This window comes from Seriola lalandi, unplaced genomic scaffold, assembly GCF_002814215.2.
Source record: "Seriola lalandi dorsalis isolate HSWRI2012SDOR001 ecotype SW California unplaced genomic scaffold, Sedor1 jcf7180002054331, whole genome shotgun sequence".
Classification (NCBI taxonomy): Eukaryota; Metazoa; Chordata; class Actinopteri; order Carangiformes; family Carangidae; genus Seriola; species Seriola lalandi.
The window spans coordinates 527,255-541,954 of NW_019524884.1; the positions used below are offsets into that span (position 1 = coordinate 527,255).

Sequence of the window (14,700 nt, forward strand, 5' to 3'; positions counted from 1 at the left end):
AAAGCTGGGTCAGACCTTATGGGTATGAACAAGCAGTCACAGCATCAGAGGGTCTCAGCTCAAATCTGTCACTGTTGTTACGGGGAGGGGGGGGTCTCTTTTTCAGTCGCACACACGCACACACAACACACACTCGCACACACACACACGGTATGCGATTATGTTGACTGTGTATGTGTGTGTGCAGTCCTGGTAAATCTAGTCTGAGCTGCTTCTCCTCTCCTATAACCTTGCTTTGTTGCACAAATGAGCAGAGGAATGCCTAAATGAGTGACAGTGAACTCGCTAACCCTGACAGTTGGTCTTATTACCACCACACAGAAATTCACCTTCAACAGCACGGCTCCCTTTTGTTTATTTACCGTTTATGACCGTTACCGTTTATTTGTTTTGAGTAAACTGACTGTGCATCTGACGTGCTACCTAGTTTGTACTGGAATAGGACATTGGCAGCAATAACGACGCAGACATGGGTTTGCCAATAAGCTAACTAATGGTATTTAACAAACAAGAGCAAGCTAACAGCAAGCTATCTCTTAAGCAAGTACAGTAGTTAGCCGTGTGGCTAACAAGCTAACGTTAGCTAACCTAGCTGTTCCTTGTGACTCATATTGTATTGAAAACTGTGATAAGCTGGCTTGAAGACGAACACAAGCCAAACTTGTTAACCATTTACAATGTAGTGCTGAGTGTAACGCTGCAGTTGTTTAGTTTTTCACCACAGCAAGCACCAAAATAGAATAAAAATGGCATTGTTGTGTTTTCTCGCGTGATTTCAGTGGCAGTGTTCTAGAAGTCTTTTCCAGAATTCGTAAATCATTTTTTCCAGTCTGGAAGCAACCGGTCCAGCTCCATTCAGATCCGTATGTGCCCTGAGCACAACAACAGTCTCATGTCCAACCTCCAGCAGGCAGCCAGCTTGTTTTCAACAGCTGCTGTGAGTGAGGAGGCCTCTGCGCATTGCATTAGGCCAGATGTACCGATCTTAATAAATCTCTAGTATCGGAAGACTCTGGCAATTTCACAATAACAGCAACTTTGCTCATCAGACTGCGCAGTCAGTTACTTATTCAGTTGGCTAGAAACTGTCACTATGGTATACAAGTCCTGTCAGATGGATTATTTTAGCATCCAGCTCCCTAAATCAAAACAAAGTGACATCTGTGTGAAGTCCTGTTCAGTTATTTTTCGTCAGGCGACACGTCAGGACAGCCCCGCAGGCAAGCTAGTCCAGCATCTCAGGCTATGAAAAATCTCCACAGAGGCATTACAAGGCCACTTTGGGGCCTGTTGGCTGTTTACATCAGTGAAACATGCAGAGGATGAGAGGATACAGGCAGGCTGTGTAACCCATTTTGAAAGGCTTATTTGGCACATACGTAGTAATGGTCCTGCTCTTTGTGAATAACGGGGAAGCTCTATTATTTGTTTAAATCGAGACTCACTGGCAGATAGCCTGATATAACACACAGATTTAATGCATAACTGATTAGGATAATGGTGGTGATAATGAACAATGGTTTAATTTGGTAGCCCATACACTCTGCTTTTAGAGATGTATATGTACATAAAGCATATTTTTGTGGATATTGTGCTCCATGTTGATTTCTTTCTGTGTGACAAAATAGAGTCATGGCAAAGGTTGTTCCATCTTACCTAACATTTTAATCAGTGTTATTGAGATCCTTGCATTCTGTCTAGAAATACCTATGCACTTGTCACAGCTGTGAGATTGGCACAAATTGATTAATGGCCCCATATATGTCTTAAGATAAGACATGCCATCTCATGTTGAGTTTATGTAGAGCATTGAGTCTTTATGTCTACAAAAATGGCACAGATTAAGTGACACTGCACAATTGTTCAGGGATGACAATATAAGTAGGTCTATTCTGTAGTGTGTAGGACAATTTTCTGCTCCTGGTTGTTCTAGCTCCCGCTCTGTTCCTTCACCCTTGGGGTTTGGATGCTATTTTGACCAGTGTGCCAATTTTCTCTGTTCAAGGCCACACAGTGTCTACCTAATCCTGTTGTACACAGCCACATATTAATCTACCAAGTCTAAACAGGTAGATGTATAAATAAACACTGCAACACATAATCAAATATTTTGACATAGTGTCTATGAATACACCAGTTGAGTGATGTCATTTTCTTACTAAAACCTCAGAATTCAGGTCATTTAAGGAATCTTCTGCTTTATTCTGATGCAGAGATGATTTCATTGGTCTTTTAATAGGCCTTTAGGATCGATAAATGGGAAGACAGATACAGCTGCTTGACAGGTAGGGCTATATATAGGGAGGAAAACATTCTTTATGCAGCATACCCTGTAGTGTTGTTTGTGCTGTTATAGATTGTCTAGCATCCGTTGCATCTTTTGATTGTCCTCCAGGATGACTAACATTATTGAGGACTTTGTGAGCATCAAAAACAAATAACTCATGAAAGAGCATGAATGAAAATCCAAATAAGTTTCCTGAGGATTTATGTTGGAGAAACATACTGTAAATCTGTTATTAAATCTGCCAGGTCTGTCACTTTTGATAATGATCATCCATCTATCCATATATATCTACTGATTAAGTTAGTACAGATTTATTTATAAAACATTTTTGAGTCAAAAGTTGGAAAATGCTTCTTATTAAAAGTATTTTAAAAACAAAAGATGCTTCTTTAACAACTAAGATAAAGTTGTCAACAACTCCACTTAGACAGCAGAACCTGTCTTAGTGAAGCCAGTATTGGGCAGAACAATAGATGTGGATTGTGATGATGTGGAGTCTCTGCAGTTATAAATTTTGGGATGTACACAGGCAGTTTGCACAAACCCTCATAGACATGATGGAACTTAATTTCAGTTGATTCAGTTTTAAACTTTTGCAGTCGTGGCAGCACTTTACTCAAATTCCATTGTGCTGTAATTTACCTTCTTCTGACAGGAACCACGAGGTCCTGTCCCTTATCCCAAAAGTGATGTAGGTCACAGCCTGACAAAGCTAATAGAAATACATCATCTGCAAAAATATGACATGCAATCTTAAGGTCACCAAAGAGGACTGGACATCCTCCAATCCTTTGCTGTGCCTTAAAATTCTGTCCTTGAAAATCACAAACTGAATCAATGACAAAGCACAACCTCAGTGGAGTCCATCTATTGAGAAAGTCTGACAAAGTGCCAAGGATGAAGACAAAGTTTTTGGTCCAGTTATAGAAGGACCTAATTGCACATAGTAACTGCCCCAATGGTTCATAATCCCAGAGCTGCCCCTTCAGGACACCTTGGACCAGTCCAAGTCCATCAAACACTGTACTTGAAATGTTGAGTGTGATGATATTCAGAGGCTAATGTCTTTGTTTGACACCAGCTGCTGAATTGGCACCTGGTCCTGTCTGAGTATGTTTAATTCCAAACATAATCATTTATTTATGTAATAGATGTGAAATGTCTCTGAGATCAAATCCCCTTGCTCTCTCTTGAGTCAGTAGAAAGTTTTTTTTAAGAAGGGCCAATCAACATTTAAAGGTCCTCGTGGTATGTAAAGGGATTCAGTGTTTGCACTACTTCAGTGTTTGCTCTACTAGGGTGAGGCCATTACATCTGTACAGTGTTTAGGTGTTGGAGTAGAGTATAATCTGTCTGTGAAGCCAGTATTGGGCAGAATTATTTTCTTAATGTGGATTATTTGTTGGTTGTAGTAACTCAGTACTTTTCATTTTTGTTTGAGGGGCTTACGGCATTTAATGACCAAACAATTGGCCTTTTTTCACAGCAGACATTTGGATTTATCATAGTAGGAAAAGCACAGATTATCATTAACATTACAATGGCTCTGTTCTATTCAAGTGTTAAGTAAGACATGACAGTGTCACAGTGCGCCAGTACCAGGACCCTGAAACTGAAGCAACTAAATGGAATTGGAACTGTTATGAATTTTATTCTTTACACCTGTACTTCTTATGCTGTGACATGACACACCGCTGAGAAAAAAGGGCCTTTCCTAGAACAAACTTACAGGCAATACAGAGCCTCACACTGCAGGCCAGTGGCAATCAGAACAAGGGCTTGTCATCTTTTGTTCGCTTTAGCTAAAGTTTGACACCTTGATCAATGCAAGGACTGAGACATGAGTGTGAGGAAGATGTCATGTTAAAAAATTCAACTAAAACTGTTTGAATGGTGGTGATTCTGATGGAACAGTGGCATCATAGATCTCAGCACCAGTGACCTCTACGGTGTCCAATATTCAATATCTCCTCTTCAAGCCATTTAAATGATTTTCTGTGCCATACATAGCTCATAGCCACCATAGTTGTGTCCTCTAATTCTTCCAGGATCTCCATGGATCTTCACCCTTTCTTCATGCACAACGTAGCCCTATCCACTGTTTTGCTGCTGCTGCTGTTGACGGGACGAGGCAGAGGGCATTGTGGTGCTGAGGCCTTTGTTGTACTTTCTGTCATCGAACTGATAGATTTTGTACTTTCTCCTGCTTGCAGCCAATGATAGAACCTGAAGTGGGACTGCTGGTTATCCAGCAAGCACATTAAAGACTGTGCTGTGGGGTAAGAGGAACAGGACATTGACCTTTGATCCCTGACCTCTAGTTTGAAGTCACATAACAGCTGAAGTGTGTGACACCGCAGCACCAGTGCTGTTTCTCAGACTACAGTTTTGTCTCAGTATTTTAGTTAAATAACTTGCTGATATTTTTAGGTGCAAGTTACAATTTGTAGTCCAAGTGAAGCAATAGCTGTTGCTGTAGATAAGGGTGAATGACTGTTACACCATGACACAGTCTCTCATAATCATCTAGTAATGTGCAAAATCCATTGTGTCCTTGTTTACAAGAACATTGTACGAATGCAAATTCTATCTAATTTAGGAGTGTCATTTAGGGGTTGGTGGGGGGTGGTTGTTAAACGTAGTAGCCATTTCTCCTACCCATCTATGCAGTTGTAAAGAGACCTGTTGGCCTACTGACAACTTGTTTTCACGAGGAGAAGCTAAAAATAGATGACATGGATGCTGTTGCAACCATTGGACCAGACAATCGCAACACACACATGCAACACACACATGCAACACACACATGCACAGGCATGCTGGTCATAGGAAAATAACATGTAATAACACACCTCATATATTTGAGAGATGACATTGATGCACATGTTTATGTGTATGTTTTGTGTGTTAACAATGCCTTGCAAACTCCAAAGTTCTTTAATTCAATATCAAAGTCATAATAACATCAGGGAATATTTGCATGAAAAAAACCTTTGTGTGTACATGGTGTGATGATGAGTTCATGAACTTGAAAATCACTGCAAGCATAAATGTTACATACAATTAAAAAATGCAGTCAATGATAGACCAGATCACAAAGCTCAGTTTCAGTCAACTAGCCTTTTTGATGATTATTATACAGTGTATCCTGATCACAGTAGTATGTTAGTGGCCAGAGCTTCCACACTCTGCCACACACAAAAACAACATGAGCCTTGATGTGTCCGCTGACTGCCAGCTGCTGCGTTTAATGTTATAGCCTTTCTACATTTCATACATCAGGATACACACACATACCAACAGAGCTCACAATGACTTGTCATGTATCACGACAAGTGAACCCAGTGGTGTGATCGCATGTAACAGATACACATGCTAACTGTAGAGGCTAAATTACAGTTATACAACACACTACTGAACACAGATTCTCTCTCAGGACCCGAGGGATTGCATAAGCAGCCATCTGAATATAGAATGACAGACAGTAATGAGTGTTGTGCTTGAATCGAATTGGTCCAGACACAATACGTGAGCCCTGTGACCCTGTTGTTTACATCTTTACAATACACACTGTGTATAGAGTGTGTTATCTTTAAACACACATAAACACAAAAATCTATGTATTTTTAATCTTATCATAGTAAAGACATGTTACCAGAGTATTGATTGTTTGAAGGAATTTGAGCTTCATCTGCCTGAGTGATCACTAAATTTCATCATAGGTTCCAGTACATTAAGTGACAGTTAGATATGATTGATCGGATATGTGGATTGACAAGATGTCTTGGAAAATTAAGTGCTACAAGAGATGAACTTGCTCATCAAACACAGCCTTGAGGGGAAATGTAGGATTAAAAAAATAAAAGCTGATGAAAGTACAGTAGATCAGTAAAGTCCCAGCCCTAACATGATAATGTCACACGACTGAAAAGTGGCCGCTCATCAATGCAATGCTATGGCTTGTACAGAGGACAGCTGGTTTTATATCCCTACCCATACACCAGATTTGCCATTTTTGGCATACTCAGATGAAGGAGTATAATACAGTCTTTATTTATAGATCACTTTTTAAAATTCAAATTACAGGGTGCTTCACAAGGCAGTGAAATATAGCAGACAAGTCATATAACCTTTTGGTTTAAAAAGAAAAGAGATAACAATAAAAAAACTAATTCAGTGCAGGAAAATACAAGAAGTGGAAGTGAAAGAAGGGAAAAGACAAGAAGTGAAAATACAGTTAAGAGAAAATTAAGTAAAATCAGGAAAGGATCTACGATTATGTTTTAAGAAGAGACTTCTTCAACTACTGAGTCAGCTGACCTGATTTCCTGGGGCAGATCATTCTAGTGCCTCAGGGCCCTGACTGCAAACGCTGGCCCCTTCTGCCGGGCTTCTGGAACAGATAAAAGACCTCTGCCTGAGGATCTCAAAGTACTGTATGTACCAAGGTACGCGTAAAGTACTAAGAGGTCAGAGATAAAGCAAAGAGAGGCCATGAAGAACCTTAAAAGTAATCAGTAAGATCCTAAAATCAATTCTAAAACATACTGGGAGCCTGTGTAAAGAGGCTAAAACAGGAGTCATGTGATCACGTCTCTTGGTTCTGGTTAAAAGCTTGGCAGCTTCAGTTCTGTAGAGTTTGGAGTTGATCAATAGGTAGTCTGTGTGTAGTAGGAGTCTGTGGGCATCATATTTATGTCTCAGAATTTGTTCATAGGTTAAATTTTGGCACTTAGAGTTTTGAAAATGTAGAAAATACATAAAATTCAATATATAAGTTTTTAGGAAAGGTATTGATTGAGGGAGCTTTCATTTCTGAAATCTTAAACTGCCACATCTGAGGATGAATGTTTTTTTTTATTCTCTGCAGTCATACATTTTGGGATGTACACAGGCATTTTGCACAAACCGTCATAGACATGATGAAACTTAATTTTAGTTAATGCAGCTTTACGCTTTTACAGTTGTGGCAGCACTTTACTCCAAATAAATTGTGGATAATTTATCGAGGCGCAGGGAGCTTCATTTTTAAATCTTACGCTGCCACATCTGAGGATGAATGTTTTTTTGGTCTGCAGTTTAAATCTGCAGTTAGACTTGTTGCATTGCCATTAGAGCCAATCACTCTACCATTGTGAAGACACTTGACACTAAGGCTGGTCGATATTACTTCAAATCAATATCACGATTATTTCAAACTTTTACCTTGATTACAGTTAATGAACGATTACTTTGCCGCTTATCGGTGTCTCTCTTTTTTTGAGCCATTCATATTCGGCAATGTGATTGTGTTCGTGATTAAACAAATTGGTGGTGCTACTTTTGGTCACTGAAATTGTTTTTCTGTGGTGTTTTCATTTGACTTCTTTTTGTCTAGTGCCATCCCCACTGAAGCCCAAATGTGCCCAAACAACGGGCATGACATCCTTTTAAGATGCTCGAGTTGAGGCTCAGTGTTTGCGTTTGTGTCGTCCATATCACCAGCTTTGCTTTGAGTGAACGCAGATTAACGTTAGTTGGATGGGGTTGAGTCATGTGACTGAACATGAAGTAGTATTTTTAAGGGAAAAGTATTAACTGAATTAACCGACATAAACAAGATTAGGTCAGTGAGATGTTCTAAATGTTGGCTTTGATACTTTTTCTGTTAACTACCCAGCCCTGCTTACCACCTTGTTGGTTTCTATTATAAACAAATAAAACTACAGTTGACTTGGCCTCTGCTAGTTTGGGAATGAAGTTTAGTCACAAACCAAACACTTTTCGGTGAACCAGTCTGTCTGCTCTACCAGCTTTGGTATTGTAGAGTATCAGTAGTCAAATACAGGCCCAATGTTATTCTAAAGCTCCATTTACTGGTTAAATAATAATGGAAGTGGTAGGCTAATGTTACGGATATGTGGGCCTAGCTCTTTTCAATGGAACTGAAAGGCATCTCAGAGCTTTACGGTGCATTTTCGAGCTGTGTGAAAAATGCTTTGTTGATGCTAAGTACCTACAGAGAAGGCTTTATCCTTACATTAAATTGGATATTGTATACAGTTTTCATCACCTTGTATCTCCCCTCTTGCAGGTCACGGCAAGAACCACAAGGACGCAGCATCAGTGCGAGCCACACACCCAATCCCCGCTGCCTGTGGGATCTACTACTTTGAAGTCAAGATTGTCAGCAAAGGTCGAGATGGGTAAGCCGATACAACTGTGGACAAGCTTCCCTGCATGTGTGCTATGATTTAAGGGAAACCCTTTCTAGCTTTGGATCAGTCAGTATTTCTCTCATAACATTGTCACTGTGCCCAAAAAGAAAATTAAAACTGCATCAACTTGCAGTGTTCCTGCTATTAGCTTTGCTTTGTCTGTATTATGTGTCAGCTTCATGTTCAGGTTCTTGGATGACTGGACTGCATCAGCAGTTTTCTGAGAACATTATCAAAAGAGACAATCTCATGAGAACAAAGTTCTTGTCAATAAGGTTTTATGTGTTCACACACTGATTTCTAGGGGAGTTAAATGTGCATAGTAGCAGCTCTGACAAGAGATGATAAAGTACAGCTGTGACTCGAATCTGTCCAATCTGAAGACAAGAAAACATTCTTATTATTGGATATCAAAGAAAAAAAATACTAGTAACTACTGCTACTCAGTTAGCAGAAATTTTCCTTAAGTTAATTTATCTCTGTTTAAAACTAAACACAGGCTTTAGGGATGCATAGTAGGTTGTTTGTTTGGCCTTGACAATTACTGGGAGGATTGCCATGAGGGTTGACGAATGCTAATATGCTAAATGTCAGTTAAAATGAAAAATGTCAACATGCTAAACATTAACATGTTGACATTTATAATGCTCATGGTATGCATGTTAATGTGCTGATATGCTCAACATTACATGCTCGATATTATCATGTTAACACACTGGACTAATATGTTAACATGCTAACATTAGTGTGCTGTTACTGTGCAAAATCCAACAGTTTCTAGCAAGCATGTTTGTGGCAGCACAGATTTCCTCATACCTACAGTAGGCATTATGATTATTGATAGGTATATAACCAATCAAACGCAGGATATGGACTCAGAATTAGCATGAATAAGAAAAGGTTTATTGTCTGCTGAAGGTGGATGGAGGTGAGGATTATGGTAGGAAAAGGCAGAGGGCTGAAGGAAGCTGGTGAAGCAGGGCAGAGTGGGGATGAAGGCAGGGTTGTGTTAGCGTGGATGGATGACTGATGGGCAGGCAGGCTTGTTATGATCCTGTGGCACCCGGAGACGAGGATTAGTTCAGTGATCAAAACAACACAAGAGTCAAAGCTTAGGATGCACAGTTCTAAGTGGCCTGAGAACGTGATCTACCACACTGCCTGAAACAGAGATCTGGGGATGAGTGGATGGAGAACTGCAGTTGATTGTATACTCCAGAGCTGATGAGTAAATGGTGTGCAGGTGTGCAGGCTGATCAGCAAGCAGGGAGCCAAGAGAGGTAGAGGAGCACCACGCCCACAGCACACACACATACAGAGAGAGAGAGAGACAGACAGACAGGGGAGCTCAGGAGGCACAGGGCAAAGGGAAATACTAGAAACACAAGCTATAAATTGGAGGCACAGCCGTAACCATGACAATTCATGTTTCCATGTATTACAGCATCATAGCAGTTTATAAAGAAAGTGTCAGCACAAATACAAATGATTATTTCATGTGTAGTCTAATGTTTTCAATCTTAGGCCTTAGGTTGGTGACTATGCCTGTAGTTCTGTTATTATTGTATTTTCCTCCATAATGTGTATATATATAGTATAGTAGAATAGCTTTACTCATCTTTGTTTCTTGGGATTGGTCTTTTAGGGTCAGACATTTCTGGGTCACTTTGGTGGGTTGCAAATTTGTAAACGTGCTTAAGCAGCATTTCCCTCACCTTGAGTCTGCATAAACAGCAATCTTTATATCACTCGCCAAATACAACAGTGCCTCCAAAGATGTCACTCATGACCTCCATTAGCATCTTGTTGCCAATATCGGCATCAGCTGTAGTGCTCTACAAATGTTTCAGTGACAGAGAGAGTGGAACCAACGCTGGTAGTGATTTAAACTTTTGTTTATCTGCTGTGTGAGTGAAAATAGGGACGTTACAACCTAAAACTGGCAGCTTTACAAACAAGCCGTGACTCGTCCAATCTGAGGGGCAAAACCTGACTGTCGAGCTTCTCTGCAGCTGTAAAATCAAAAGCTTCATCTTAGCTGCACCATATTCATCTGAATGTCACATTTGACCCAGAACATGAAAATGACGTCACACATCTTCATCAGAAAGGACATCTAACATCTAACAGAGATGCCATGCAGAATAACCTCTTTGACCATGCGTCGTTTTATACTAATAGCCTATCAGAAAATTTTATTTGTTGTCAAATTAAAATACCTTTATTTTGCAAGCACAAAAAAGTTCTTGTCCACATTTACTTTCACAATTTTAGTATATAATAATAATAATAATAATAATACTTGTGCTGATATATTGACCAGAATACACTGAGTACTAACTATTTCTCCAGGATTAAACCAATCCAGGCATTGTTTACTCCAAGATGGCACCCAGAATAGTGTCATCAGGCTCTGCTCCTGAAGTTGTTGCCAAAAGTAGCAAAATTAGCTTTAAACAGAATTCAACAGTGAGGTGATTCCTTCACTGCAGTCCTGATTTACTTATATTGACATTTTTGTCTTGAAGGATCTAAATGTGACTTTCCCAGACTGCTGCTTTGCTGACCAGTGTCATCAACCTTTGGTTTAAAAAAATATCAAATATTAATGGTGTAGAAAATGAATAAGGATAGCTTGTCACTTGCAATACAGCAAGACATACAGTAGTAAGTAAGGCACATTACTGGTCCTTAGCTAAAGCATCTGCTGGGATTGTTGGGGTTGTTGATCAGAACCAGTGACACTATTATTACTTTGGCAGGTGTTTAGATTCCTGGCTTTCCAACCTCACCGTTTGACCTGTACTTTGCATTTGAACCAAAACTCTCCTCCATCCTCCCCAGTAAAAGTCTCAGGTTACACAATCAACTGTTAACACTCCCAAGTTCCAGTTGAGCAGCTCATTGTGAGACAGAACTAAATGGTGGTGTAAAAGACAACTGCTATGTGGGAGTGTCTGTGTGCAACTACTATCTTAACTGTAAATAAGAAAGTCCTCCAAACACAACTTGGCTGCTTGAGTTGAAACCCCAACAGCAGTGTGGTCACAGGAGGAAATGTGTGGTTCACTGGACCAGCTGCAGAACATCACAACATGTTGAATTCATATTTAAGTTGCAGCATGAGGTAACGACATACAGAAACATCACACAATTACAATTCCTTTCATTGTTACAGTGCAGATGGAAGCGGAATGTCAGGAAATACTGCTGACATTCCACTATAATAATGTGTGTGAGTGTATTTCTAAGGTGTAACGCTGAGACTGGGCAATAAACTGACACTCAAAGTAAATCCAAATACAACTCTGATTTCCAAAAACAAAAAAAAAGTCTCAATACTATGGCCTGCATAGTTGCTTAGTGTTTCATAGTTATAAATAAAAAAAATATATATATTGTTTAAAGAAGATAAAACTGTTTTTGGATATTTTTGGGGAAACGGTGTCTAAGCTTCAGGAAAATGTTTTCCTGGCAGTGATGACTGGTTCTCCTTTTGGCCACATAGTGCTGATTATGTCAGATTATATCAGCCATAGTTATTTGAATTGATCCAAAAGATGCAGCATTTGGTAGGATCCATCATGCTGTCAAGTTTTGTCAAGTTCGTTAGGTAACTAGGCTAACAAGCATCTACTCGGAAAATGGAATAAAAAAAAATAAAAAAATCTAAAAACAATAAAAAAAGATTTCAATGAAAAATCACCATTTAATACTCACTGTTGATTTGTATTTTGTTGGTCAATCTAAAACGTTCTCTCACATTTTGAAGTTTAGGTTTATTGCCACCTCTTCTGTTCCAGACCAACAAAACATAATGAACCCTGTTTCGCTTCAGTGTAGTGTTTGACTCCATATGTAAATGGACATTTTATGTTAAAACCTTATTGCTTTGAGTTGTATTTTAATTTGACTAACTTGGCCCATGTCACAGGGACAGGTCAGCATGTTAATTATATTAGTGGAACAGTCATTGATAAACTGTCTATGGAAAAACTTTCTTCCAGCAAGTGGGTGAGGAAAAAAAATTGCTATTGCTGTTGTTATGACGTTGTTTATATCAACCACGCTGGTAGCTGCCTTTGATTGAAAGCCAGGTTCATGACTCAGACCTGTCCGATGAACATCCTAATGTACCTTTTAATCTGGGAAAGCAAAGACAGGAGGATTTAAGACAGGCTCTTTCAGCATATGTTTCATTTCGAAAACTGGTCAAAGGAACAATTATTGTAATAGGATACAAAGAATAGAGAGTTCTGTTGTTGTTGTTGTTGTTGTTGTTGTTGTTGTTGTTGTTATACTTAAGTGTTGGTTGTATCAATTTCATAATTCAGACATTTTAAGCCATGCTGGTGGTATGGCTCTAGGCATGGTAGATTGTGTCCTGGTTGGTTCACTACTTTGGTACAGAAATAGAACTCCAAACATCTTCCAGTCCACAGCCTTGGTTGCTGTGATACCAGTGTCTCTTCCTCCTCTTACATCCCAGATGCCATTGAGTAGAAAGCAGGGAACTTGTGAATAAGGCAACCCATTCATCTCAGACCACAGATTTACTGCTGGGATTTGGGTGATGACATCAGCATGTGTCAAAATGAGCTGAGACGACGCCAGATGTTTTCAACTGACAGTATTGATGACTTGTTCAATTGAGCAAAGAGCTTTGTTTTACTGTAGCTTTCATAAGCTTGCTTACATGAAAAGGATGCAGGCCCACCGCTAACCCCGGTGTGACACACTTATGATGTCAGTGTTGACCCCTCAGCTTCAACTCTCCCTGCCACTTTTAGTTTCGACCTCGGAGGCAGTTCACTCTGCAATAACTAGTTTTCACATTTGGGATATGAAAGGAGATCAAAGACGATGTGTTCAAAGTTACCTCTGCCTGACACACATCAAACTTTGATCCAGAGCTTTATCTGAATATTCTTCAAAGTTAACCTGAGACAAGACCAAAACACCGAAATTACTGAGGATCAGAGGGAGCTGATACTCTTTAATGATTACAGATATGTTTAAATGTGGGTGCATGCTATGTAATGTATAAAATCTACTGAAGTTTGAATCTTTCTTCTCATGTGTATAGGTACATGGGCATCGGCCTGTCTGCCCAGGGAGTCAACATGAACAGGCTGCCTGGTGAGTAACATGTGAATGATATGTTGGGGGGGATGGACAGATAGACATTTGTTTAATAGATCGATGGTGATATTAATTTAAGGATGTTACAATGGGCGGGTGGATGTCAGAATTTATTGATGCAAAGATGGCAGAACAAAAACATGAGTCTGTGGCTGGAACAATCTGCGAGATTGGGTGAAATGAGGATTCCCAAGGTTACTCAACATGAACAGTGTGTATGGCGAGTACTTCATCACGCCAACATCCAGCAATAGCATTGGATCCCTGGTCTGGAGCCAGAATTTCAGCCACTTAGCAGATCGGACCAGCAGCTTTGGCAAGCTGAGAAGAACAACATCCTGCAGCGCTTTCCTCTTTTGTTCAATTTTGGTTACACACAGGACAGTCTGCCCAGTACAATTAAGCAACCCTAGAGGGGCTGGCCAACACCCTGACCCTTAACATTTCTAATTACTTATTGGCCCATGGTTCCAGCCCTTCAACCCCATTGGCTCAGATTACAATCAAGCATTAATAATGCTGTGAATGTGGTTGGTTTACTTTAGACTTGACATCACAGAATAGGGAGATTTCTTATCAACAATGTGAACACTGGAAAAGGGTTGATTATAAGCACTAAGTCATTGTTTTCATTCAGGCTGTAGATATTTTAGGAGCTTGATTGGGAGAATTTTTCTGAATGGATGATAAGTTTGGATGCGTGTGTGGAGATTCTGGAGGAAAGATATAAAGGTAGATGAAAGGAATGAAGAAAGTGACAGGAAATGGGTTTTTGTGGATAAGTGAAAGTAGCTGGCAATGAGCCAACATTTATGATTAAGATTTGGGGAAGAAAGTTGGAGGAGATGACGACGTGTGGCATTGCTATAGTAATTGTATGTGGTTATCTGGATTTGGTCTGAACAGTCTGACAGCTGCAGAGAGAACATGTCAGGACATGTCACTGAGCAGTGACAGACGAAGTTGACTTGAGCTTGAGCTTGCATCTGACCTCCGACTGATCCAACTTAAGACAAATATTGCTTCTCACTTTGTGGTGATGGATTGCTCAGTATTTTACACGTTCAAATGTAT

General features: G+C 39.8%; 1 protein-coding gene across 4 annotated transcripts in view; it reads left to right on the forward strand.

The window, feature by feature from the left end:
- The window catches only part of ranbp10 (RAN binding protein 10), a 31,118-nt gene that overhangs the window by 338 nt on the left and 16,080 nt on the right, over positions 1-14,700 (forward strand). For all 4 annotated transcript variants that reach the window (XM_087174235.1, XM_087174236.1, XM_087174234.1 and 1 more), the window contains exons 2-3: positions 8,361-8,472; positions 13,571-13,623. In XM_087174235.1, coding sequence (XP_087030361.1) covers positions 8,361-8,472; positions 13,571-13,623 — 165 coding nt within the window. The remainder of the gene's footprint in view (positions 1-8,360; positions 8,473-13,570; positions 13,624-14,700) is intronic.